This window comes from Hemitrygon akajei, chromosome 32 (assembly GCF_048418815.1).
Source record: "Hemitrygon akajei chromosome 32, sHemAka1.3, whole genome shotgun sequence".
Lineage (NCBI taxonomy): Eukaryota > Metazoa > Chordata > Chondrichthyes > Myliobatiformes > Dasyatidae > Hemitrygon > Hemitrygon akajei.
In genome coordinates, this window is record NC_133155.1 from 35,715,535 (window position 1) to 35,742,387 (window position 26,853).

The following is a 26,853-nucleotide window of genomic DNA, read 5'->3' on the forward strand; positions in this document are numbered from 1 at the left end:
CTCTGCACCCTTTCTATGGTTTCCACATCCTTCTTGTAGTGAGGTGACCAGAACTGAACTCAGTACTCCAAGTGGGGTCTGACCAAGGTCTTGTATAGCTGTAACATTACCTCATGGCTCTTGAACTCAATCACACAGTTGATGAATGCCAACACACCAGACGCCTTCTTAACAACACTGTCAACCTGCACAGCAGCTTTAACTTATCAGCTACCAACATGAGTAGCTTTAGTGATGCTTACTTACGCCTTCCTGGTTGTCTCCACCTTCAGCTTCCCTTCCCCCTGCCCGGCTCCATTTGCTTCCCTGCTGCTCATTGTATTATCAGAGAGTCCTCCCATGGACTGGTTCCTGTACAGGTAGGTCCATCTGCCTCTCTATTTTTAATTTACTTCCATCTATCGCCCACCTGCCTCTGCCTCCCAACCCCACCTTCCCCTACCTGGCTCCATCTGCCTGTCACCTTGCACACCTATCGCCCACCCTCCCCTACCTGGCTCCATCTGCCTGTCACCTTGCACACCTATCGCCCACCTTCCCCTACCTGGCTCCATCTGCCTGTCACCTTGCACACCTATCGCCCACCTCCCTCTGCCTCCCAACCCCACCTTCCCCTACCTGGCTCCATCTGCCTGTCACCTTGCACACCTATCGCCCGCCTTCCCCTACCTGGCTCCATCTGCCAGTCACCTTGCACACCTATCGCCCACCTTCCCCTACCTGGCTCCATCTGCCTGTCACCTTGCACACCTATCGCCCACCTTCCCCTACCTGGCTCCATCTGCCAGTCACCCTGCACACCTATCGCCCACCTTCCCCTACCTGGCTCCATCTGCCTGTCACCTTGCACACCTATCGCCCACCTTCCCCTACCTGGCTCCATCTGCCTGTCACCTTGCACACCTATCGCCCACCTTCCCCTACCTGGCTCCATCTGCCAGTCACCCTGCACACCTATCGCCCACCTCCCTCTGCCTCCCAACTCCACTTTCCCCTACCTGGCTCCATCTGCCAGTCACCTTGCACACCTATCGCCCACCTTCCCCTACCTGGCTCCATCTGCCAGTCACCCTGCACACCTATCGCCCACCTTCCCCTACCTGGCTCCATCTGCCTGTCACCTTGCACACCTATCGCCCACCTTCCCCTACCTGGCTCCATCTGCCTGTCACCTTGCACACCTATCACCCGCCTTCCCCTACCTGGCTCCATCTGCCTGTCACCTTGCACACCTATCACCCGCCTTCCCCTACCTGGCTCCATCTGCCAGTCACCCTGCACACCTATTGCCCACCTCCCTCTGCCTCCCAACTCCACTTTCCCCTACCTGGCTCCATCTGCCTGTCACCTTGCACACCTATCGCCCACCTTCCCCTACCTGGCTCCATCTGCCTGTCACCTTGCACACCTATCGCCCACCTTCCCCTACCTGGCTCCATCTGCCTGTCACCTTGCACACCTATCGCCCACCTCCCTCTGCCTCCCAACTCCACTTTCCCCTACCTGGCTCCATCTGCCAGTCACCCTGCACACCTATTGCCCACCTCCCTCTGCCTCCCAACTCCACTTTCCCCTACCTGGCTCCATCTGCCTGTCACCTTGCACACCTATCGCCCACCTTCCCCTACCTGGCTCCATCTGCCTGTCACCTTGCACACCTATCGCCCACCTTCCCCTGCCTGGCTCCATCTGCCTGTCACCTTGCACACCTATCGCCCGCCTTCCCCTACCTGGCTCCATCTGCCAGTCACCTTGCACACCTATCGCCCACCTATCGCCCGCCTTCCCCTACCTGGCTCCATCTGCCAGTCACCCTGCATACCTATCGCCCACCTCCCTCTGCCTCCCAACTCCACTTTCCCCTACCTGGCTCCATCTGCCAGTCACCCTGCACACCTATCGCCCACCTTCCCCTACCTGGCTCCATCTGCCAGTCACCCTGCACACCTATCGCCCACCTTCCCCTACCTGGCTCCATCTGCCTGTCACCTTGCACACCTATCGCCCACCTTCCCCTACCTGGCTCCATCTGCCTGTCACCTTGCACACCTATCGCCCGCCTTCCCCTACCTGGCTCCATCTGCCTGTCACCTTGCACACCTATCGCCCACCTTCCCCTACCTGGCTCCATCTGCCAGTCACCCTGCACACCTATCGCCCACCTTCCCCTACCTGGCTACATCTGCCTGTCACCTTGCACACCTATCGCCCACCTTCCCCTACCTGGCTCCATCTGCCTGTCACCTTGCACACCTATCGCCCGCCTTCCCCTACCTGGCTCCATCTGCCTGTCACCTTGCACACCTATCGCCCGCCTTCCCCTACCTGGCTCCATCTGCCAGTCACCCTGCACACCTATTGCCCACCTCCCTCTGCCTCCCAACTCCACTTTCCCCTACCTGGCTCCATCTGCCAGTCACCCTGCACACCTATTGCCCACCTCCCTCTGCCTCCCAACTCCACTTTCCCCTACCTGGCTCCATCTGCCTGTCACCTTGCACACCTATCGCCCACCTTCCCCTACCTGGCTCCATCTGCCTGTCACCTTGCACACCTATCGCCCACCTTCCCCTACCTGGCTCCATCTGCCTGTCACCTTGCACACCTATCGCCCACCTTCCCCTACCTGGCTCCATCTGCCTGTCACCTTGCACACCTATCGCCCACCTTCCCCTACCTGGCTCCATCTGCCTGTCACCTTGCACACCTATCGCCCACCTTCCCCTACCTGGCTCCATCTGCCTGTCACCTTGCACACCTATCGCCCACCTTCCCCTACCTGGCTCCATCTGCCTGTCACCTTGCACACCTATCGCCCGCCTTCCCCTACCTGGCTCCATCTGCCAGTCACCCTGCACACCTATTGCCCACCTCCCTCTGCCTCCCAACTCCACTTTCCCCTACCTGGCTCCATCTGCCAGTCACCCTGCACACCTATTGCCCACCTCCCTCTGCCTCCCAACTCCACTTTCCCCTACCTGGCTCCATCTGCCTGTCACCTTGCACACCTATCGCCCACCTTCCCCTACCTGGCTCCATCTGCCTGTCACCTTGCACACCTATCGCCCACCTTCCCCTACCTGGCTCCATCTGCCTGTCACCTTGCACACCTATCGCCCGCCTTCCCCTACCTGGCTCCATCTGCCTGTCACCTTGCACACCTATCGCCCGCCTTCCCCTACCTGGCTCCATCTGCCTGTCACCTTGCACACCTATCGCCCACCTTCCCCTACCTGGCTCCATCTGCCTGTCACCTTGCACACCTATCGCCCACCTTCCCCTACCTGGCTCCATCTGCCTGTCACCTTGCACACCTATCGCCCACCTTCCCCTACCTGGCTCCATCTGCCTGTCACCTTGCACACCTATCGCCCGCCTTCCCCTACCTGGCTCCATCTGCCAGTCACCCTGCACACCTATCGCCCACCTCCCTCTGCCTCCCAACCCCACTTTCCCCTACCTGGCTCCATCTGCCTGTCACCTTGCACACCTATCGCCCACCTTCCCCTACCTGGCTCCATCTGCCTGTCACCTTGCACACCTATCGCCCGCCTTCCCCTACCTGGCTCCATCTGCCTGTCACCTTGCACACCTATCGCCCACCTTCCCCTACCTGGCTCCATCTGCCTGTCACCTTGCACACCTATCGCCCACCTCCCTCTGCCTCCCAACTCTACTTTCCCCTACCTGGCTCCATCTGCCAGTCACCTTGCACACCTATCGCCCACCTTCCCCTACCTGGCTCCATCTGCCTGTCACCTTGCACACCTATCGCCCACCTTCCCCTACCTGGCTCCATCTGCCTGTCACCTTGCACACCTATCGCCCGCCTTCCCCTACCTGGCTCCATCTGCCAGTCACCTTGCACACCTATCGCCCACCTTCCCCTACCTGGCTCCATCTGCCAGTCACCTTGCACACCTCCTTCATCCACCAACCAATGACATTGGCTTCATTTGTCCCATGTAGAAAAGATTAAGTGAGATGCGTCGCTTTGCACCAACAACCCACACAGTCTGAGGGCTGTGCTGAGGCAGTCTGCAAGTGTTGCCAGGCCCCTCATGCCCGCCGCTCACCAACCCTATGGCCTTTGGAATGTGGGAGGAAACTGGAGCACCCGGAGGGAACCCATGGAGTTACAGGGAGAGTGCCTGTCCTTACAGACCTCAGCGGGAATCAAACCCCAATCGGTGATCACTGATGCTGTCAGGCGATTGTTCTAACCACTATGCTACCATGCCGACCAGCTCTTGCCCCATTATCCCTCTCCCCTTTATACCGGCTGTCTCCCTTCTCCACTTTCAGTCCTAATGCAAGGCGTAGGCAGTTCCCACAGGAGCAGCTGGACCCGCTGAGTTCCTCCAGCAGATTGTTTGTGGTCAGATACGTGTGACATTCTGTGGGAATTATTTCACACTTGCTTGAGGTTTGTTCCCGACCTGCTACACCCTGCAGCATCTGGGGGACCTCCCAACACAGTGTGTTACTGCACAGACGGGTGCATTTACTTTGACTTTGGTGAGGATCTGCTGGTTTCTGGGTCACTGGAAATAGGGCAACTTTATGCACTTCTCACCTGTGCCTCTGAGATCTCCTATTATGAAACTCTGCAGCAACAGGGAAGGTTTACATTCATTGTGTGGTCATTTTTTTGGACCAGAATGGGTGCCATGTTTCCAAACTAATGAAGCCCATACCATATCTGGGAGTACAGTTGGACGAGAAGCTAGACTGGACTGCCAACACAGATGTCTTGTGCAGGAAGGCACAGAGTCGACTGTACTTCCTTAGAAGGTTGGCGTCATTCAATGTCTGCAGTGAGATGCTGATGATGTTCTATAGGTCAGTTGTTGAGAGCGCCCTCTTCTTTGTGGTGGCGTGTTGGGGAGGAAGCATTAAGAAGAAGGACGCCTCACGTCTTAATAAGCTGATAAGGAAGGCGGGCTCTGTCGTGGGCAAAGTACTGGAGAGTTTAACATCGGTAGCTGAGCGAAGGGCGCTGAGTAGGCTACGGTCAATTATGGAAAACCCTGAACATCCTCTACATAGCACCATCCAGAGACAGAGAAGCAGTTTCAGCGACAGGTTACTGTCGATGCAATGCTCCTCAGACAGGATGAAGAGGTCAATACTCCCCAATGCCATTAGGCTTTACAATTCAACTGCCAGGACTTAAGAACTTTTTTTTTTTTTAAAGCTATTATTAATGCTTTTTGAGTTAGTGATTTAGATGCATATCATATTATTACTGAGTTAAGTATTGTATGTAAGGAGTTTTTGCTACAACAAGTGTATGGGACATTGGAAAAAATGTTGAATTTCCCCATGGGGATGAATAAAGTATCTATCTATCTATCTATCTATCAAACACAACCACTGTTCCTGCACTGCCGGGGGGCCTGGGCCATGGACACAAGACTTAATTTCTTGGATCCTCACACATGACGCCACAGATAGATGGGATTGTAAAGAGAGCTTTTGGCGTATTGGCCTTCATAAATCAGACTATTGAGATCAAGAATTGGGATGTTAAGCTGCATTTGTACACGATGCGGGCGAGGTGTATTGTGTGCAGTTGTGATCACCTACCTACAGAAAAGACATCGATAAGATTGAAAGAGTTCAGAGACATTTTACAGAGATGTTGCCAGGACGTGAGGACATGAGTTATGGGGAAGGGTTGAATAGGTTAGGACTTTATTCCCTGGAGCATAGCAGAATGAGGGAAGATTTGATAGGACTATATAAAATAGAGAGGGGTGCAGATAGGGTAAATGCAAGCAGGCTTTTTTCCACTGAGGCTGGGTGAGATGAGAACTGGAGGTCAAAGGTTAAGGGGAATATGAGGGAGAACTTCTTGACTCAGAGGGTGGTGAGACTGTGGAACGAACTGCCAGTAGAATTGGTGGATGCACGGCTGATTTCAATAGTTATGGAGGGCTATGGTCCCAGTGCAAGTCAATGTGAATAATAGTTCAGCATGGACTACGTGGGCTGAAGGGCCTGTTCCTGAGCTGTAGTGTCCTATGACTGTGATGCTGGGTGAAGGTACAATGAGAACCATGGAGGTGCCACCTTTATAGTTAGAAACGCCATAGGGCTCCTGACAATGAGTTTGCTAGGGTTAGCCCACCAAGTCCGCATTGACCATGAAGTCCCCATTTACCCTAACCACGTCGTATGTTCTGCCCCCACATCCCTGGATCCTAGCACTCAACTGCACACTAGGCGATAATCTGCAGGTGCCAGATAATGCACCAACACGCACGTCTGTGGGATCTGGGAGGAAAACAGAAGACCCAAAGGAAAACCAACAGCGGTCACCGAGAGAATGGGCAAACTACACAAAGTCAGCACTGGGGGTCAGGTTTACAGCTGGGCCGCTGGGGCTGCGATGCTGCTTCAGTTCATCGTTCAAAGTAAAGTTGTGTTACCATCTACTGCCATGAGATTCACTTTCTTGCAGAAAGCACTGTGCTGCTCCAAGTTCAGCCTTCAAAGTGTGTACATGTTACCATTTTCTTGCAGAAAGCACTGTGCTGCTCCAAGTTCAGCCTTCAAAGTGTGTATATGTTACCATTTTCTTGCAGACACTTACAATTTAAAAAATAAATACCATAGGATTTACCAAAAGCTATACATAAACCTGGGTTTATGGGTTTATATACCTGGGTTTCAGCACCTAAGTTACAGTGGAAGGTTGAATAAGTTAGGCCTTTATTCTTTGGAGCATAGAAGGTTGAGAGGGGACTTGTTAGAGGTATTTAAAATTATGAGGGGGATAGATAGAGTTGACATGGATAGGCTTTTTCCATTGAGAGTACAAGAGATTCAAACGAGAGGACGTGAGTTGAGAGTTAGGGGGCAAAAGTTTAGGGGTAACACGAGGGGGAATTTCTTTACTCAGAGAGTGATAGCTGTGTGGAACGAGCTTCCAGTAGAAGTGGTAGAGGCAGGTTCAGTATTGTCATTTAAAGTAAAATTGGATAGGTATATGGACAGGAAAGGAATGGAGGGTTATGGGCTGAGTGCGGGTCGGTGGGACTAGGTGAGAGTAAGCGTTCGGCACGGACTAGAAGGGCCGAGATGGCCGGTTTCCGTGCTGTAATTGTTATATGGTTATATATGTTATATATGTTGTATGGTTATATGATTATATAAATGAAGAAAGACGGACAGAAACCATCTGCAAAGGAAGGTACTGTGCAAATGAAAGTAACACTGTGAACATAGAAGGTAAGACATGCCATGTCACTGCACAGTATGGGCTATGTCGTAACATTTGCTGTTTTACAGCAGCAGTACAGTGCAGGCTGTGGGAATCACTGTAAGTTACCGAGCAGGCGTGGGGGCACCGTGGTTGTTATAATGCTGTTGCCTCACGGAGACGCCCACTTTGCTGTTCTGCGATGTGCCGGGGCACTCTGGTACAGGCTGCTCCTGCACACCTTTCACTTCCCTGCCCTTGTCCACAATCCAGACATGCACGGTGGTCGGACTTGCTGTTTGGCAATGAAGGAACTCCCCAGTGGAAGTCTCGTTATGCAGGGATCTTTCCCTGTGCATTGGGGACCTGGGGTGGAAGGTGATGCATGGAACAGTGCCGTGAGTCTACCTGGCCTTTCTGTGGCTGGCAGGAGTCAGTGCAGCATGCACACATGGGGTGTGAGAGGTTGTAGTCCCTGTCTGAGTACCTCACCAGGTTTGGGCTGCAATTCAACCCCGCTCTCCTGACCTACTGTCCGCCAGTATGGAGGGGTTGGGGCGTTTAGAAGGTGGGTTTGCTCCTGTGCCTGATCAAGGTAGCCTTTCACGGCATCCAGGTGGCGGGCATTTGAGGGTTTTGCCCAAGCCGACTGCCTGCCCCTTTTCTGGGTTATGTCTGTGCCTGGGTGTCCTTGGAGAAGGAGCACAGTAGGCACAGTTGGGGAGTTCTGAGGTGGTAGTCCATGCGGAGGCTTGAATGTTTTGTAGATAACAGTGACATATTTTGATTGGAAATTGTAAGTAGTTTTGTGAACCCCTGATTATTGTGTGTATTTTTGTTAGTGAATAAACTTACGTATGTTTGTAAAGAAAAACAGCGCTGTGACCTGGCTTCAACTCAGTAGCTGTCTGTAAGAAGTTTGCACATTCTCCCTGTATCCACATGTCTTTCCTCCAGGTGCTCTGGTTTCCTGACACATTCTTGAGACGCAGGGGTTAGTAGGTTAATGGGTCACATGGGTGTAACTGGGTGTCCCAGGTTCATCTAGTCAGAAAGGCCAGTTACCATGTTGTATCTCTAAATAAATAAAAGTAATAATAAATAAATAAACAGTGCCAAAGAGTAATAACTTCCTCTTGTTACACCTCAGCCCAAAATGTCAACCATCCTATTTCCCTACACAGATGCTGCCTGATTTGCTGAGCTCCTCCAGCATTTTGGTAGTTGCCCCAGATTCCAGCATCTGCAGTCTTGTGTGGCTCCTTCCTCGTATAAATAACTTTTCAGCTCATTGTTTTTAATTCATTGTCCGCAGTATATAATAGTTTGCATTTCTCATTGTTTGCTTTGTGAGTATTGTTGGTAAGCCCCCATTAATTGCCCTGTATACACTGAGAAAGAGTGATGAATTATTGCAGCCCTTTTGCTGGAGGTAGTATTAGGCTGAGGAGTATTAGGGTAGTATTAAGTTGGGAGTGTTAGGGTAGTATTAGGCTGGGGAGTGTTAGTGTAGTACTAAGTTTGGGAGTATTGGGGTAGTATTAGGCTGGGAGTATTGGGGTAGTATTAGACTAGGAGTGAAGGTAGTAACAGGCTAGGATTATTAGGGTAGTATTGGGCTTGGGAGTATTAGGGTAATATTAGGCTTGGGAATATTAGTGTAGTATTAGGCTGGGGAGTATTAGGGTAGTATTAGATGTTGTGCTGACCTTAAGGCCTACTCTAAGATCAATCTAACTGTTCCCTTTATATAGCCCTCCATTTTTCTATCATCCATATGCCTACCTAAGAGTTTCTTAAATGTCCTTAATGCATCTGTTTCAACTACCACCCCTAGCAAGGCATTCCACACACCCATCACTCTCTGTTTAAAGAACTTACCGCTGACAAGCCAGAACTCCCCCCCCCCCCAAACTTCCTCCAATCATCTTAAAATTATGCTCACTTTTATTAGCTATTTCCACCCTGGGAAAGGTGGAGGGAATAGTGGAGGGAATCTTCTTAGTGGAGGGAGTAGTGGAGGGAATCTTCTTAGTGGAGGGAGTAGTGGAGAGAATCTTCTTAGTGGAGGGAATCTTCAATCCAGCAGAGCAGAGTACAAGCCACTGGCTAATCTCTTCTTTCCCCAGCGTGCCTCTGGATCCAGTGTAACAGGCTGCCTCTTGGTTTTCTTTCAGCTCCTAAGAATATCTCGGCTGTTCTGTGCCAAGGGATCGTAGGACATTGGCTGGCGCCCATGATTTCTCCACGTGGTAAGTTCCCCCCATGAGCTGCTCTGGGGTCCGAGGAGTGAAGTGTTTATAGGGAGTGCTGGTGCCGAGTCTGGTGGCTCACTCCCTCTATTTGTTGTACTGACTAACGCAAAGTAGCACCGTCCAAAAATAAAAACAGCATAGTCCAACCAGCAAGTCCCAGCTCTGGAAATGAGCAAATTAATTCTGCAATTTTAATAACAGATTTGACACCCACTTTCCTTTATTTGTGTTTTACAATACTGTGTTCAGCCAATACAGCAACCAAATCTGTCCAGCACAAGGTCGCACCAACACCCTTTTCCCATGGTAGGGTGTCAAAATCATGAGGGCTTAGGTTCAAGGTGAGAGCAAGAAGCTTTAAGGGGAAAGTTCTTTGCAGAGAGATTAGTTGTTTCTGGAAAGCACTGCCAGAGAGGGTGATGGAACCAGAGACAATTTCTGCATGTAAGAGCCATTTAGAGGGGCACTTACAGTCAAAGTGTAGAACAAGGGGTTCCCAGTCTGGGGACAATGGACCACTTGCTTAATGGTATTGGTCCATGGCATAAGAAAGGTTGGGAACCCACGGTATAGAGAGAGATGGATGGATTAGTGTAGATGTACACAAAAGCTCAACGCTGATGCAGTAAGACCCTTTATGCAATATAAATCTCTATGACTCTGCCTTCACAGTTGCTTCCTGATACTCTGAGTTCCTCCAGCAGCTCTTTGCTTTATGTCTCAATGGCAGTTGGGTAATCTGGTCTGGTGATGATAATTGAGGAATAACAGGGTCATGTGTCCTGAATGTCCTCCTGGGAGAGTAGAAGAGGCCTCAGTTCATGATCTGAGAAAGACACTCGGAGACGTCACTAACTCAGCACTGGGTTTTGCATGAACCTCTCCTGTACGCGCCAACTCATCAATCCAGGAAGTTCTGACTCAATGGCACGAACAGTGCCAACTGTATTTAAAAGTTATTGACACTGGAACTACTGGCCCACCTTAATGCAGCTCAATGAGACATCTCTATTTTGTTGTCCAAATACCAGGTGATTGTCTAGAAATTGGAGTGCACTTGTTTGTGTTGCATTAAGATAGAGTCTTTTCCACTTGGATCACCATCCCAAAGTTCATGAAAGGCAAGTGTAAAACAGTGTGTGTTGACTTGTATCCTAAACCATGGATTGAAAAAGGAGGAATGCAGTTCCCACTGGGATTTCCTTACAATGCAGCGGTCTGCTTGTAAAGGAAAACTCCACGTGCAGACAGTCATCTGGAGCACACACTAATGCCACACAAGGGAGAGAGGGACATGAAGAGTGCCTAACTTAGACCGTATGCACAAGAGCAGACTAGTCCATTTGGCCTATCAAGTCTGCTCCACCATTCCACCATGGCTGATTGATTTTCTCTCTCAATCCCACCCTTTCCACGTAATCTTTGACACTCTCACTAATCAAGAACCTATGGAACTCTGCTTTAACTGTACCCGATGACTTGGTCTTCATATTTGCTTTTATCAATGAATTCCACAGATTTACCACCCTCTGGCTAAATTCCTCCTCACCTCTTGTTCTTGAGGGACGTCTGAGGCTGTATCCTCTGATCCTAGATTCTCCCAATTTTGGAAGCATCCTCTGCACATCCAATCTACCTGGACTTTTCAATATTCAGTGGAAAATAACTTCACAGGAGGTGCCATGCCCCGGGACTGATCTTTGCTGCCCAGGTTACGGTTAGTGAGCTGGGGCCATGCTCTGAAGCATAGTGACCCTTGCAGGCTGCTCCTAGCTCACCGTTGGACTGTGACAGGTTTCACTGTATGTTTCAATGTACATAAGAACACACGAAATAGGAGCAGGAGTCAGCCATCTGGCCCATCTAGCCTGCTCCGCCATTCAATAAGATCATGGCTGATCTGGCCATAGACTCATCTCCATCAACCTGCCTTTTCCCCAGGACCCTTAATTCCCCTACTGTGCAAAAATCTATCCAACTTTGTCTTCGGTATATTTACTGAGGTAGCCTCCCCTGCTTCATTGGGCAGAGAATTCCACTCTCTGTGAAAAGCAGTTCCTCCTCATCTCCATCCTAAATCTACTCCCCTGAATCTTGAGGCTGTGTCCTCTAGTTCTAGTCTTATCTACCAGTAGGAGCAACTTCCCTGCCTCTATCTATCCTTTTCATAATTTTATATGTTTCTATATGATCTCCTCTCATTCTTCTGAATTCTAGCGAGTACAGTCCCAGGTGATTCAATCTCTCCTCATAGTCTAACCCCCTCATCTCTGGAATCAACCTGGTGAACCTCCTCTGCACCGCCTCCAAAGCCAGTATATCCTTCTTCAAGTAAGGAGACCAGAACTGCATGCAGTACTCCAAGTGTAGCCTCATCAGTACCTCCATGCTCTTAAATTCAATCCCTCTAGCAATGAAGGCCAACATCCCATTTGTCTTCTTGATAGCCTACTGCACCTGCAAACCAACCTTTCGTGATTCATGCACAAGCACTCCCGAGTCCCTCTGCTCAACAACATGCTGCAAATTTTTACTATTTAAATAATAATCTGATCTTCCATTTTTCCTTCCAAAGTGGATGAACTCACATGAACCAACATTGTACTCCATCTGCCAGACCCTCGCCCACTTACTTAACCTATCTATATCTCTCTGCAGACTCTCCATATCTTCTGCACAATTTGCTTTTCTACTTAATTTAGTGCCAAAAATACTTAAGAAAGAAATCAGGAGGGCTAAAAGAAGACATGAGGTAGCTTTGGCAGTCAAGGTGAAGGATAATCCAAAGAGCTTCTACAGGTATGTTAAGAGCAAAAAGATAGTAAAGGATAAAATTGGTCCTCTTGAAGATCAGAGTGGTTGGCTATGTACGGAACCAAAAGAAATGGGGGAGATCTTAAATGGGTTTTTTGCGTCTGTATTTACTAAGGAAACTGGCATGGAGTCAATGAAAATCAGGCAAACAAGTAGAGAGGTCATGGAACCTATACAGATTGAAGAGGAGGAGGTGCTTGCTATCTTGAGGCAAATCAGAGTAGATAAATCCCCAGGACCTGACAGGGTATTCCCTCGGACCTTGAAGAAAACTAGTGTTGAAATTGCAGGGGCGCTGGCAGATATATTTAAAATGTCGGTATCTACGGGTGAAGTGCCGGAGGATTGGAGGATAGCTCATGTTGTTCCGTTGTTTAAAAAAGGCTCTAAAAGTAATCCAGGAAATTATAGGCCGGTAAGGTTTACAAGGATGTTGCTGGGACTTGAGAAACTGAGTTACAGAGAAAGGTTGAATAGGTTATGACTTTATTCCCTGGAGCGTAGAAGAATGAGGGGAGATTTGATAGAGGTATATAAAATTATGATGGGTATAGATAGAGTGAATGCAAGCAGGCTTTTTCCACTGAGGCCAGGGGAGGAAAAAAAACAGAGGACATGGGTTAAGGGTGAAGGGGGAAAAGCTGAAAGGCAGCATGGGGGGGGGCTTCTTCACACAGAGAGTGGTGGGAGTGTGGAATGAGCTGCCAGATGAAGTGGTAAATGTGGGCTCACTTTTAACATTTAAGAAATACCTGGACAGGTACATGGATGAGAGGGGTTTGGAGGGATATGGTCCAGGTGCAGGTCAGTGGGACCAAAAGGCCTGTTTCTATGCTGTAATGTTCTATCAGCAAACTTAGATACACTACACTCGGTCCCCTCTTCCAGATCATTAATGCATATTGTGAACAGTTATGGGCCCAGCACTGACCCCTGCGACACAGCACTCACCACTGATTGACAACCAGAGTAACACCCATGCATCCCAACTCCCTGTTTTCTAATGGTTAACCAATCCTCTATCCATAATAATACATCACCCCCAACTCTATACATCCTTATCATACGGATGAGTCTTTTATGTGGCACCTTATCGAACGCCTTCTGGAAATCCAAGTAAATAACATCCATTGCTATTTCTTCTTAAATGACAGCTTCAAGCATTTTCCCAACATCAAATGTTGAACTAACTGGCCTATAGTTACCTGCCTTTTACCTATGTTCTTTTTTGAACCGTGGCATGCCATTCACTGTTTTCCAATCCGACAGGACCTATCCAGAGTCCAGAGAATCAAAGCCTCGACTATAACTTCTGCCGTTTCTTCCAGTGCCCTGGGATGCATTCCATCAGGACCAGGGGGCTTGTCTATCTTCAGGCCCACATGGTTTGCTCAGCAGTACCTCTTTAGTGATAACAATTGTATCCATGACATCTCTCTTCAGCATGTTAGATGTGTCCTCCACCCTGAAGACTGACACAAATTAGTCATTCAAAGCCTTGGCCATTTCCTCATTACTTAATATCAGTACCCCCTTTTTGTTCTCCAAGGGACCTACATTCACTTCACCCACCCTTTTCTGCTTTATATAATTATAAAAGCTTTTACTATCCATTTTTATATTTTGTATTAGATTATTTTCATTATCTAGCCTCCCTTTCATTATTGCTCACTTAGTGGTTCTTCGCTGCTTTTTAAAGTTTTCCCAGTCTTTCAGTTTTCCCACTACTCTTGGCAACTTTGTACACACACACTTTTAGTTTGACGCCTTCTTTTATTTCCTTAGTTATCCTAGACTGGCTCTCCCCACCCTTACTGTCCTTGCTTTTAACTGCAATATAGTTTTGTTGAGCACCGTGAAAAATCTCTTCGAAAGTCTTTCACTGTTCATCAACTGTCCCACCATACAGCCTGTGTTCCCAGTCTACACTAACCAAATCCTCCCTCGTCCCATTGTAGTCTCCATTGTTCAGGCATAAAACACTGGTTTTAGATTGAACTATTGCACCCTCCATTTTTCAGAGCAATCCAATCATTTCCTTGTTTTACCCATGTCATTGGTACCCAAATGGACCACGACAACTGGATCTTTCCCCTCCCCCTGCAAGTTCCTCTGCAGGTCAGATAAGATGTCCCAAACCCGGGCACCAGGGAGGCAACACAGCCTTCAGGACGCTCTGTCCTTGCGACAGAGAGCTCTGTCTATTCCCCTGACTATACTATCCCCCATTACCACCACACTTCTCTTCTTTCCCCCTTTTTGAATGGCTTCCAGTACTACGGTGCCACAGTTGGATTATCCTTCCTACAGCCCCACTCTCATCCACACTGGGAGCAGGAATCTCAGACTGTTGGACAACCTCAAGGGCTGAGGCTCCTCCAGCACTGTCTCTTGGATCCCACTACCACCTCACTCACAGTCACAACCTCTTGTCCCTGACCACAGACTGAATTCGAGGCAGCTAATCCAATGGGCAAATATGGCGAAATAAAGCCAATCCTTAATACACCTTAAGTTGGCACAGGAGTAGGTTAATCTGTTCCGACACAGTCTTTATTGCCCTTCATTCCCTCATACACCTGTCTTGCCCTCTCCCAGCCCTCCATTGTGTGCAGGGCTCTGCTCAGGTTGTAAATGATGCTGAGTCCATTCCCAGAGCACAAATTCAGCACATCACTTCACCCCATACAAGGGACAAACTCACCTCCCACTCGCAGACAGCTCCCTCACTCGCCTGCACAAGCAACTCTTTCAGGCAGCCCTGGTGACAGTGTGAAACCTGTCCATCGTGGGCAAGAGATCCAGGTGGCCACCACGGACATTCATGTAAAATCGAAAGCCAGGCTGTGTCCACAGAGAGGACACTGCCAAGTGGTGCCAGAACCTCAGACCCACCTCCAGGGCTGTCAGACAAGAAAGATAAGGATTGTAAAGACAAATGTCAGGATCTAGTTTGTGTGCAATCTGATTCTGCCCTGTACCAAGTAACGTTGAGGGTTGTAGGAGCCTGCCTCAGTTCTCATGTGGGACAGATACCACATTTCACTGAGCAGAGATAAATGTGATCAGAGGGTAGATCGAGTGGATAGTCTGAGACTTTTTCCCAGAGTGGAATTGGCTAATATGTGGGGCATAATTTTAAAGTGATTAGAGGAAAGTGTAGGGGAAGTACCAGAGGTGAGTTTTTTTTAATAAAATGAATGTTGAGGCGTTGAGGCCAAGGGTGGTGGTAAAGGCAGATACATTAGGGGCATTTAAGAAAGATAGGCACATGGATGAAAGAGAAGTGGAGGGTTATGTAGGAAGGAAGGGTTAAATTGGTCTTAGAATAGGTTAAAAGGTTACATAGAATAGTACAGCACATTACAGGCCCTTCGGCCCACAATGTTGTGCCGACCCTCAAACCCTGCCTCCCATATAACCCCCCACCTGAAATTCCTCCATATACCTGTCTAGTAGTCTCTTAAACTTCACTAGTGTATCTGCCTCTACCACTGACTCAGGCAGTGCATTCCACGCGCCAATCACTCTCTGAGTGAAAAACCTTCCTCTAATATCCCCCTTGAACTTCCCTCCCCTTACCTTAAAGCCATGTCCTCTTGTACTGAGCAGTGGTGCCCTGGGGAAGAGGCACTGGCTGTCCACTCTGTATATTCCTCTTAATATCTTGTACACCTCTATCATGTCTCCTCTCATCCTCCTTCTCTCCAAAGAGTAAAGCCCTAGCTCCCTTAATCTCTGATCATAATCCATACTCTCTAAACCAGGTAAATCTCTTCTGAACCCTTTCCAATGCTTCCACATCCTTCCTATAGTGAGGCGACCAGCATCATGGGCTGAAGGGCCTGTACTGTGCTGTAATATTCAATGTTCTATGTGGCTGAATTGGATTATTCAGATGTGCAGAAAGGTGTGAGGGGCTGTTGACCACATCCAGTTATTGTAAGGTAAGTGAAGCAGGGCCTTTTCATCATTTGTCCCTCAGTAAAAGTTGATGCAGTGGATTAAAATAAACCACACTGAGTGGTGTGGGAAATGTTCTCTTCCCCAGCAACCTCATTACCATGAAATATTAGCTGCTCAACACATCTCCCTCCCCAACAGACAGGAACACACATGAGGAAATTTGGGGTCTCAGGTGATTTGATCACAGTTGATCCATTGCCTTTCCTCTCTGTCCATTTTTCTTCCATAAATCCTAACACCTAGACACATCTGTCAACCTCAAAGGCGATCAATAACAGACTCAACTACCTTCAGACAGAGTGTAACAGATTTCCACTTCTCTTTGTGCTTCAGGACATTAACCCTGAACATTCTGGCTCATATCATAAGATTTTTCATCCTTTTACTGGATTCCCCACTGGAAGAGATCGTTGTTCCCAAACTACCCTGTTAAAAGCGTAAAAACGGTAATCGATTCACACTTCATTCTTCTACATATAAGAAAACAGAGTGTGGAACCGTTTACATCCGAGTCACACCAGCCCTTTCTCATAGTTTAACCTTGTTGGTCCCTGTACTCCCTCGAAGGACAACAGATCTGTGTGAAGTGCACTGCTCAGGGTTGGGTACCAATTAAAAACACAGCCTAACCGGTACACCATCTACACAATCGGTACATGTCCTCTGCACAACGTTCACACAATCAGTACACCACCTCTGTACAGTCAGTACACCACCTCTGTACAATCAGTACACCACCTCTACACAATTCATACCTCCTGAACATAGCCAATACACCTCCTCTACACAACCTGTACACCTCCTCTACACAACTGGTACACCTCCTCTACACAACCTGTACGCCTTCTCTACACAACTGGTACATCTCCTCTACACAACCTGTACACCTCCTCTACACAACTGGTACACCTCCTCTACACAACCTGTACACCTTCTCTACACAACCTGTACACCTTCTCTACACAACCTGTACACCTTCTCTACACAACCTGTACGCCTTCTCTACACAACCTGTACGCCTTCTCTACACAAACCTGTACACCTCCTCTACACAACCTGTACACCTTCAGTACACAACCTGTACACCTCCTCTACACAACCTGTACACCTTCTCTACACAACCTGTACGCCTTCTCTACACAAACCTGTACACCTCCTCTACACAACCTGTACACCTTCAGTACACAACCTGTACACCTCCTCTACACAACCTGTACACCTCCTCTACACAACCTGTACACCTCCTCTACACAACCTGTACGCCTTCTCTATACAACTGGTAAACCTCCTCTACACAACCTGTACGCCTTCTCTTTACAACTGGTACACCGCCTCTACACAACCTGTACACCTTCTCTACACAACCTGTACACCTCCTCTACACAACCTGTACGCCTTCTCTATACAACCTGTACACCTCCTCTACACAACCTGTACGCCTTCTCTATACAACTGGTACACCTCCTCTACACAACCTGTACGCCTCCTCTACACAACCTGTACGCCTCCTCTACACAACTGGTACACCTCCTCTACACAACCTGTACACCATCTCTACACAACCTGTACACCTCCTCTACACAACCTGTACGCCTCCTCTATACAACTGGTACGCATCCTCTACACAACCTGTACGCCTTCTCTACACAACCTGTACACCTCCTCTACACAACCTGTACAGCTCCTCTACACAACCTGTACACCTCCTCTACACAACTGGTACGCCTTCTCTACACAACCTGTGCGCCTCCTCTACACAACCTGTATACCTCCTCTACACAACCTGTACGCCTTCTCTACACAACCTGGACACCTGATCTACACAACTGGTACACCTCCTCTACACAACCTGTACGCCTTCTCTATACAACTGGTACACCTCCTCTACACAACCTGTACGCCTCCTCTACACAACCTGTACAGCTCCTCTACACAACCTGTACACCTCCTCTACACAACTGGTACGCCTCCTCTACACAACCTGTACACCTCCTCTACACAACCTGTACACCTCCTCTACACAACCTGTACGCCTCCTCTACACAACCTGTGCGCCTCCTCTACACAACCTGTACGCCTTCTCTACACAACCTGTGCGCCTCCTCTACACAACCTGTATACCTCCTCTACACAACCTGTACGCCTTCTCTACACAACCTGTACGCCTTCTCTACACAACCTGTACGCCTTCTCTACACAACCTGTACGCCTCCTCTACACAACCTGTACGCCTTCTCTACACAACCTGTGTGCCTGCTCTACACAACCTGTATACCTCCTCTACACAACCTGTATACCTCCTCTACACAACCTGTACGCCTCCACTATACAACCTGTACGCCTCCTCTACACAACCTGTATGCCTCCTCTACACAACCTGTACGCCTCCTCTACACAACTGGTATGCCTCCTCTACACAAACTGTACGCCTCCTCTATACAACTGGTACGCCTCCTCTACACAACACGAACGCCTCCTCTACACAACCTGTACGCCTCCTCTACACAACTGGTACACCTCCTCTACACAACCTGTACACCTCCTCTACACAACTGGTACACCTCCTCTACAGAATCTGTACGCCTCCTCTACACAACCTGGACACCTCCTCTACACAACCTGGACACCTGATCTACACAACCTGTACACCTCCTCTACACAACCTGTACACCTCCTCTACACAACCTGTACACCTTCTCTACACAACCTGTACAACTCCTCTACACAACCTGTACACCTCCTCTACACAACATGTACGCCTCCTCTACACAACATGTACACCTCCTCTACACAACCTGTACACCTCCTCTACACAACCGGTACGCCTCCTGTACACAACCTGTACGCCTCCTCTACACAACCTGTACGCCTTCTCTACACAACCTGTACACCTCCTCTACACAACCTGTACGCCTCCTCTACACAACCTGTACGCCTCCTCGACACAACCTGTACGCCTCCTCTACACAAACTGTACGCCTCCTCTACACAAACTGTACGCCTCCTCTACACAACTGGTACGCCTCCTCTACACAACTGGTACGCCTCCTCTACACAACCTGTACGCCTCCTCTACACAACCTGTACACCTCCTCTACACAACCGGTACGCCTCCTGTACACAACCTGTACGCCTCCTGTACACAACCTGTACGCCTCCTCTACACAACCTGTACGCCTTCTCTACACAACCTGTACACCTCCTCTACACAACCTGTACGCCTCCTCGACACAACCTGTACGCCTCCTCTACACAACTGGTACGCCTCCTCTACACAACTGGTACGCCTCCTCTACACAACCTGTACGCCTCCTCTACACAACCTGTACGCCTCCTCTATACAACTGGTACACCTCCTCTACACAACCTGTAGGCCTTCTCTATACAACTGGTACGCCTCCTCTACACAACTGGTATGCCTCCTCTACACAACCTGTACGCCTGCTCTACACAACCTGTACATCTTCTCTACACAACCTGTACGCCTTCTCTACACAACCTGTACGCCTCCTCTACACAACCTGTACGCCTTCTCTACACAACCTGTACGCCTTCTCTACACAACCTGTACGCCTCCTCTACACAACCTGTACGCCTTCTCTACACAACCTGTGCGCCTGCTCTACACAACCTGTATACCTCCTCTACATAACCTGTATACCTCCTCTACACAACCTGTACGCCTCCGCTATACAACCTGTACGCCTCCTCTACACAACCTGTATGCCTCCTCTACACAACCTGTACGCCTCCTCTACACAACCTGTACACCTCCTCTACACAACCTGTACACCTTCTCTACACAACCTGTACACCTCCTCTACACAACCTGTACACCTCCTCTACACAACATGTACACCTCCTCTACACAACATGTACGCCTCCTCTACAGAATCTGTACGCCTCCTCTACACAACCTGTACGCCTCCTCTACACAACTTGGACACCTTATCTACACAACCTGTACACCTCCTCTACACAACCTGTACACCTCCTCTACACAACCTGTACACCTTCTCTACACAACCTGTACACCTCCTCTACACAACCTGTACACCTCCTCTACACAACATGTACACCTCCTCTACACAACATGTATACCTCCTCTACACAACCTGTACACCTCCTCTACACAACTGGTACGCCTCCTGTACACAACCTGTACGCCTCCTGTACACAACCTGTACGCCTCCTCTACACAACCTGTACGCCTTCTCTACACAACCTGTACACCTCCTCTACACAACCTGTACGCCTCCTCTACACAAACTGTATGCCTCCTCTACACAAACTGTACGCCTCCTCTACACAACTGGTACGCCTCCTCTACACAACTGGTACGCCTCCTCTACACAACCTGTACGCCTCCTGTACACAACCTGTACGCCTTCTCTACACAACCTGTGTGCCTGCTCTACACAACCTGTATACCTCCTCTACACAACCTGTATACCTCCTCTACACAACCTGTACGCCTCCGCTATACAACCTGTACGCCTCCTCTACACAACCTGTATGCCTCCTCTACACAACCTGTACGCCTCCTCTACACAACTGGTATGCCTCCTCTACACAAACTGTACGCCTCCTCTATACAACTGGTACGCCTCCTCTGCACAACACGAACGCCTCCTCTACACAACCTGTACGCCTCCTCTACACAACTGGTACACCTCCTCTACACAACCTGTACACCTCCTCTACACAACTGGTACACCTCCTCTACAGAATCTGTACGCCTCCTCTACAGAATCTGTACACCTCCTCTACACAACCTGGACACCTCCTCTACACAACCTGGACACCTGATCTACACAACCTGTACACCTCCTCTACACAACCTGTACACCTCCTCTACACAACCTGTACACCTTCTCTACACAACCTGTACAACTCCTCTACACAACCTGTACACCTCCTCTACACAACATGTACGCCTCCTCTACACAACATGTACACCTCCTCTACACAACCTGTACACCTCCTCTACACAACCGGTACGCCTCCTGTACACAACCTGTACGCCTCCTCTACACAACCTGTACGCCTTCTCTACACAACCTGTACACCTCCTCTACACAACCTGTACGCCTCCTCTACACAACCTGTACGCCTCCTCGACACAACCTGTACGCCTCCTCTACACAAACTGTACGCCTCCTCTACACAAACTGTACGCCTCCTCTACACAACTGGTACGCCTCCTCTACACAACTGGTACGCCTCCTCTACACAACCTGTACGCCTCCTCTACACAACCTGTACACCTCCTCTACACAACTGGTACGCCTCCTGTACACAACCTGTACGCCTCCTGTACACAACCTGTACGCCTCCTCTACACAACCTGTACGCCTTCTCTACACAACCTGTACACCTCCTCTACACAACCTGTACGCCTCCTCTACACAACCTGTACGCCTCCTCGACACAACCTGTACGCCTCCTCTACACAACTGGTACACCTCCTCTACACAACCTGTAGGCCTTCTCTATACAACTGGTACGCCTCCTCTACACAACTGGTATGCCTCCTCTACACAACCTGTACGCCTGCTCTACACAACCTGTACATCTTCTCTACACAACCTGTACGCCTTCTCTACACAACCTGTACGCCTCCTCTACACAACCTGTGCGCCTCCTCTACACAACCTGTACGCCTTCTCTACACAACCTGTACGCCTTCTCTACACAACCTGTACGCCTTCTCTACACAACCTGTACGCCTTCTCTACACAACCTGTACGCCTTCTCTACACAACTGGTACACCTGATCTACACAACTGGTACACCTCCTCTACACAACCTGTACGCCTTCTCTATACAACTGGTACACCTCCTCTACACAACCTGTACGCCTCCTCTACACAACCTGTACAGCTCCTCTACACAACCTGTACACCTCCTCTACACAACTGGTACGCCTCCTCTACACAACCTGTACACCTCCTCTACACAACCTGTACACCTCCTCTACACAACCTGTACGCCTCCTCTACACAACCTGTGCGCCTCCTCTACACAACCTGTACGCCTTCTCTACACAACCTGTGCGCCTCCTCTACACAACCTGTATACCTCCTCTACACAACCTGTACGCCTTCTCTACACAACCTGTACGCCTTCTCTACACAACCTGTACGCCTTCTCTACACAACCTGTACGCCTCCTCTACACAACCTGTACGCCTTCTCTACACAACCTGTGTGCCTGCTCTACACAACCTGTATACCTCCTCTACACAACCTGTATACCTCCTCTACACAACCTGTACGCCTCCACTATACAACCTGTACGCCTCCTCTACACAACCTGTATGCCTCCTCTACACAACCTGTACGCCTCCTCTACACAACTGGTATGCCTCCTCTACACAAACTGTACGCCTCCTCTATACAACTGGTACGCCTCCTCTACACAACACGAACGCCTCCTCTACACAACCTGTACGCCTCCTCTACACAACTGGTACACCTCCTCTACACAACCTGTACACCTCCTCTACACAACTGGTACACCTCCTCTACAGAATCTGTACGCCTCCTCTACACAACCTGGACACCTCCTCTACACAACCTGGACACCTGATCTACACAACCTGTACACCTCCTCTACACAACCTGTACACCTCCTCTACACAACCTGTACACCTTCTCTACACAACCTGTACAACTCCTCTACACAACCTGTACACCTCCTCTACACAACATGTACGCCTCCTCTACACAACATGTACACCTCCTCTACACAACCTGTACACCTCCTCTACACAACCGGTACGCCTCCTGTACACAACCTGTACGCCTCCTCTACACAACCTGTACGCCTTCTCTACACAACCTGTACACCTCCTCTACACAACCTGTACGCCTCCTCTACACAACCTGTACGCCTCCTCGACACAACCTGTACGCCTCCTCTACACAAACTGTACGCCTCCTCTACACAAACTGTACGCCTCCTCTACACAACTGGTACGCCTCCTCTACACAACTGGTACGCCTCCTCTACACAACCTGTACGCCTCCTCTACACAACCTGTACACCTCCTCTACACAACCGGTACGCCTCCTGTACACAACCTGTACGCCTCCTGTACACAACCTGTACGCCTCCTCTACACAACCTGTACGCCTTCTCTACACAACCTGTACACCTCCTCTACACAACCTGTACGCCTCCTCGACACAACCTGTACGCCTCCTCTACACAACTGGTACGCCTCCTCTACACAACTGGTACGCCTCCTCTACACAACCTGTACGCCTCCTCTACACAACCTGTACGCCTCCTCTATACAACTGGTACACCTCCTCTACACAACCTGTAGGCCTTCTCTATACAACTGGTACGCCTCCTCTACACAACTGGTATGCCTCCTCTACACAACCTGTACGCCTGCTCTACACAACCTGTACATCTTCTCTACACAACCTGTACGCCTTCTCTACACAACCTGTACGCCTCCTCTACACAACCTGTACGCCTTCTCTACACAACCTGTACGCCTTCTCTACACAACCTGTACGCCTCCTCTACACAACCTGTACGCCTTCTCTACACAACCTGTGCGCCTGCTCTACACAACCTGTATACCTCCTCTACACAACCTGTATACCTCCTCTACACAACCTGTACGCCTCCGCTATACAACCTGTACGCCTCCTCTACACAACCTGTATGCCTCCTCTACACAACCTGTACGCCTCCTCTACACAACCTGTACACCTCCTCTACACAACCTGTACACCTTCTCTACACAACCTGTACACCTCCTCTACACAACCTGTACACCTCCTCTACACAACATGTACACCTCCTCTACACAACTGGTACACCTCCTCTACAGAATCTGTACGCCTCCTCTACACAACCTGTACGCCTCCTCTACACAACTTGGACACCTTATCTACACAACCTGTACACCTCCTCTACACAACCTGTACACCTCCTCTACACAACCTGTACACCTTCTCTACACAACCTGTACACCTCCTCTACACAACCTGTACACCTCCTCTACACAACATGTACACCTCCTCTACACAACATGTATACCTCCTCTACACAACCTGTACACCTCCTCTACACAACTGGTACGCCTCCTGTACACAACCTGTACGCCTCCTGTACACAACCTGTACGCCTCCTCTACACAACCTGTACGCCTTCTCTACACAACCTGTACACCTCCTCTACACAACCTGTACGCCTCCTCTACACAAACTGTATGCCTCCTCTACACAAACTGTACGCCTCCTCTACACAACTGGTACGCCTCCTCTACACAACTGGTACGCCTCCTCTACACAACCTGTACGCCTCCTGTACACAACCTGTATGCCTTCTCTACACAACCTGTGTGCCTGCTCTACACAACCTGTATACCTCCTCTACACAACCTGTATACCTCCTCTACACAACCTGTACGCCTCCGCTATACAACCTGTACGCCTCCTCTACACAACCTGTATGCCTCCTCTACACAACCTGTACGCCTCCTCTACACAACTGGTATGCCTCCTCTACACAAACTGTACGCCTCCTCTATACAACTGGTACGCCTCCTCTGCACAACACGAACGCCTCCTCTACACAACCTGTACGCCTCCTCTACACAACTGGTACACCTCCTCTACACAACCTGTACACCTCCTCTACACAACTGGTACACCTCCTCTACAGAATCTGTACGCCTCCTCTACAGAATCTGTACGCCTCCTCTACACAACCTGGACACCTCCTCTACACAACCTGGACACCTGATCTACACAACCTGTACACCTCCTCTACACAACCTGTACACCTCCTCTACACAACCTGTACACCTTCTCTACACAACCTGTACAACTCCTCTACACAACCTGTACACCTCCTCTACACAACATGTACGCCTCCTCTACACAACATGTACACCTCCTCTACACAACCTGTACACCTCCTCTACACAACCGGTACGCCTCCTGTACACAACCTGTACGCCTCCTCTACACAACCTGTACGCCTTCTCTACACAACCTGTACACCTCCTCTACACAACCTGTACGCCTCCTCTACACAACCTGTACGCCTCCTCGACACAACCTGTACGCCTCCTCTACACAAACTGTACGCCTCCTCTACACAAACTGTACGCCTCCTCTACACAACTGGTACGCCTCCTCTACACAACTGGTACGCCTCCTCTACACAACCTGTACGCCTCCTCTACACAACCTGTACACCTCCTCTACACAACTGGTACGCCTCCTGTACACAACCTGTACGCCTCCTGTACACAACCTGTACGCCTCCTCTACACAACCTGTACGCCTTCTCTACACAACCTGTACACCTCCTCTACACAACCTGTACGCCTCCTCTACACAACCTGTACGCCTCCTCGACACAACCTGTACGCCTCCTCTACACAACTGGTACGCCTCCTCTACACAACTGGTACGCCTCCTCTACACAACCTGTACGCCTCCTCTACACAACCTGTACGCCTCCTCTATACAACTGGTACACCTCCTCTACACAACCTGTAGGCCTTCTCTATACAACTGGTACGCCTCCTCTACACAACTGGTATGCCTCCTCTACACAACCTGTACGCCTGCTCTACACAACCTGTACATCTTCTCTACACAACCTGTACGCCTTCTCTACACAACCTGTACGCCTCCTCTACACAACCTGTGCGCCTCCTCTACACAATCTGTACGCCTTCTCTACACAACCTGTACGCCTTCTCTACACAACCTGTACGCCTTCTCTACACAACCTGTACGCCTTCTCTATACAACTGGTAAACCTCCTCTACACAACCTGTACGCCTTCTCTTTACAACTGGTACACCGCGTCTACACAACCTGTACACCTTCTCTACACAACCTGTACACCTCCTCTACACAACCTGTACGCCTTCTCTATACAACCTGTACACCTCCTCTACACAACCTGTACGCCTTCTCTATACAACTGGTACACCTCCTCTACACAACCTGTACGCCTCCTCTACACAACCTGTACGCCTCCTCTACACAACTGGTACACCTCCTCTACACAACCTGTACACCTTCTCTACACAACCTGTACAGCTCCTCTACACAACCTGTACACCTCCTCTACACAACTGGTACGCCTCCTATACACAACCTGTACACCTCCTCTACACAACCTGTACACCTCCTCTACACAACCTGTACGCCTCCTCTACACAACCTGTGCGCCTCCTCTACACAACCTGTACGCCTTCTCTACACAACCTGTGCGCCTCCTCTACACAACCTGTATACCTCCTCTACACAACCTGTACGCCTTCTCTACACAACCTGTACGCCTTCTCTACACAACCTGTACGCCTCCTCTACACAACCTGTACGCCTTCTCTACACAACCTGTGCGCCTGCTCTACACAACCTGTATACCTCCTCTACACAACCTGTATACCTCCTCTACACAACCTGTACGCCTCCGCTATACAACCTGTACGCCTCCTCTACACAACCTGTATGCCTCCTCTACACAACCTGTACGCCTCCTCTACACAACCTGTACACCTCCTCTACACAACCTGTACACCTTCTCTACACAACCTGTACACCTCCTCTACACAACCTGTAC

The 26,853-nt window shown here is 49.6% G+C and overlaps 1 protein-coding gene across 8 annotated transcripts in view; it reads left to right on the forward strand.

Moving 5' to 3' along the window:
- The window catches only part of LOC140719810 (regulating synaptic membrane exocytosis protein 3-like), a 387,400-nt gene that overhangs the window by 180,818 nt on the left and 179,729 nt on the right, over positions 1-26,853 (forward strand). For all 8 annotated transcript variants that reach the window (XR_012097009.1, XM_073034710.1, XM_073034709.1 and 5 more), the window contains exon 3: positions 9,385-9,459. Coding sequence is in view for 7 of the 8 variants with exons in the window: in XM_073034710.1 (XP_072890811.1) it covers positions 9,385-9,459 (75 nt within the window). In the remaining variant the exon portion in view is untranslated. The remainder of the gene's footprint in view (positions 1-9,384; positions 9,460-26,853) is intronic.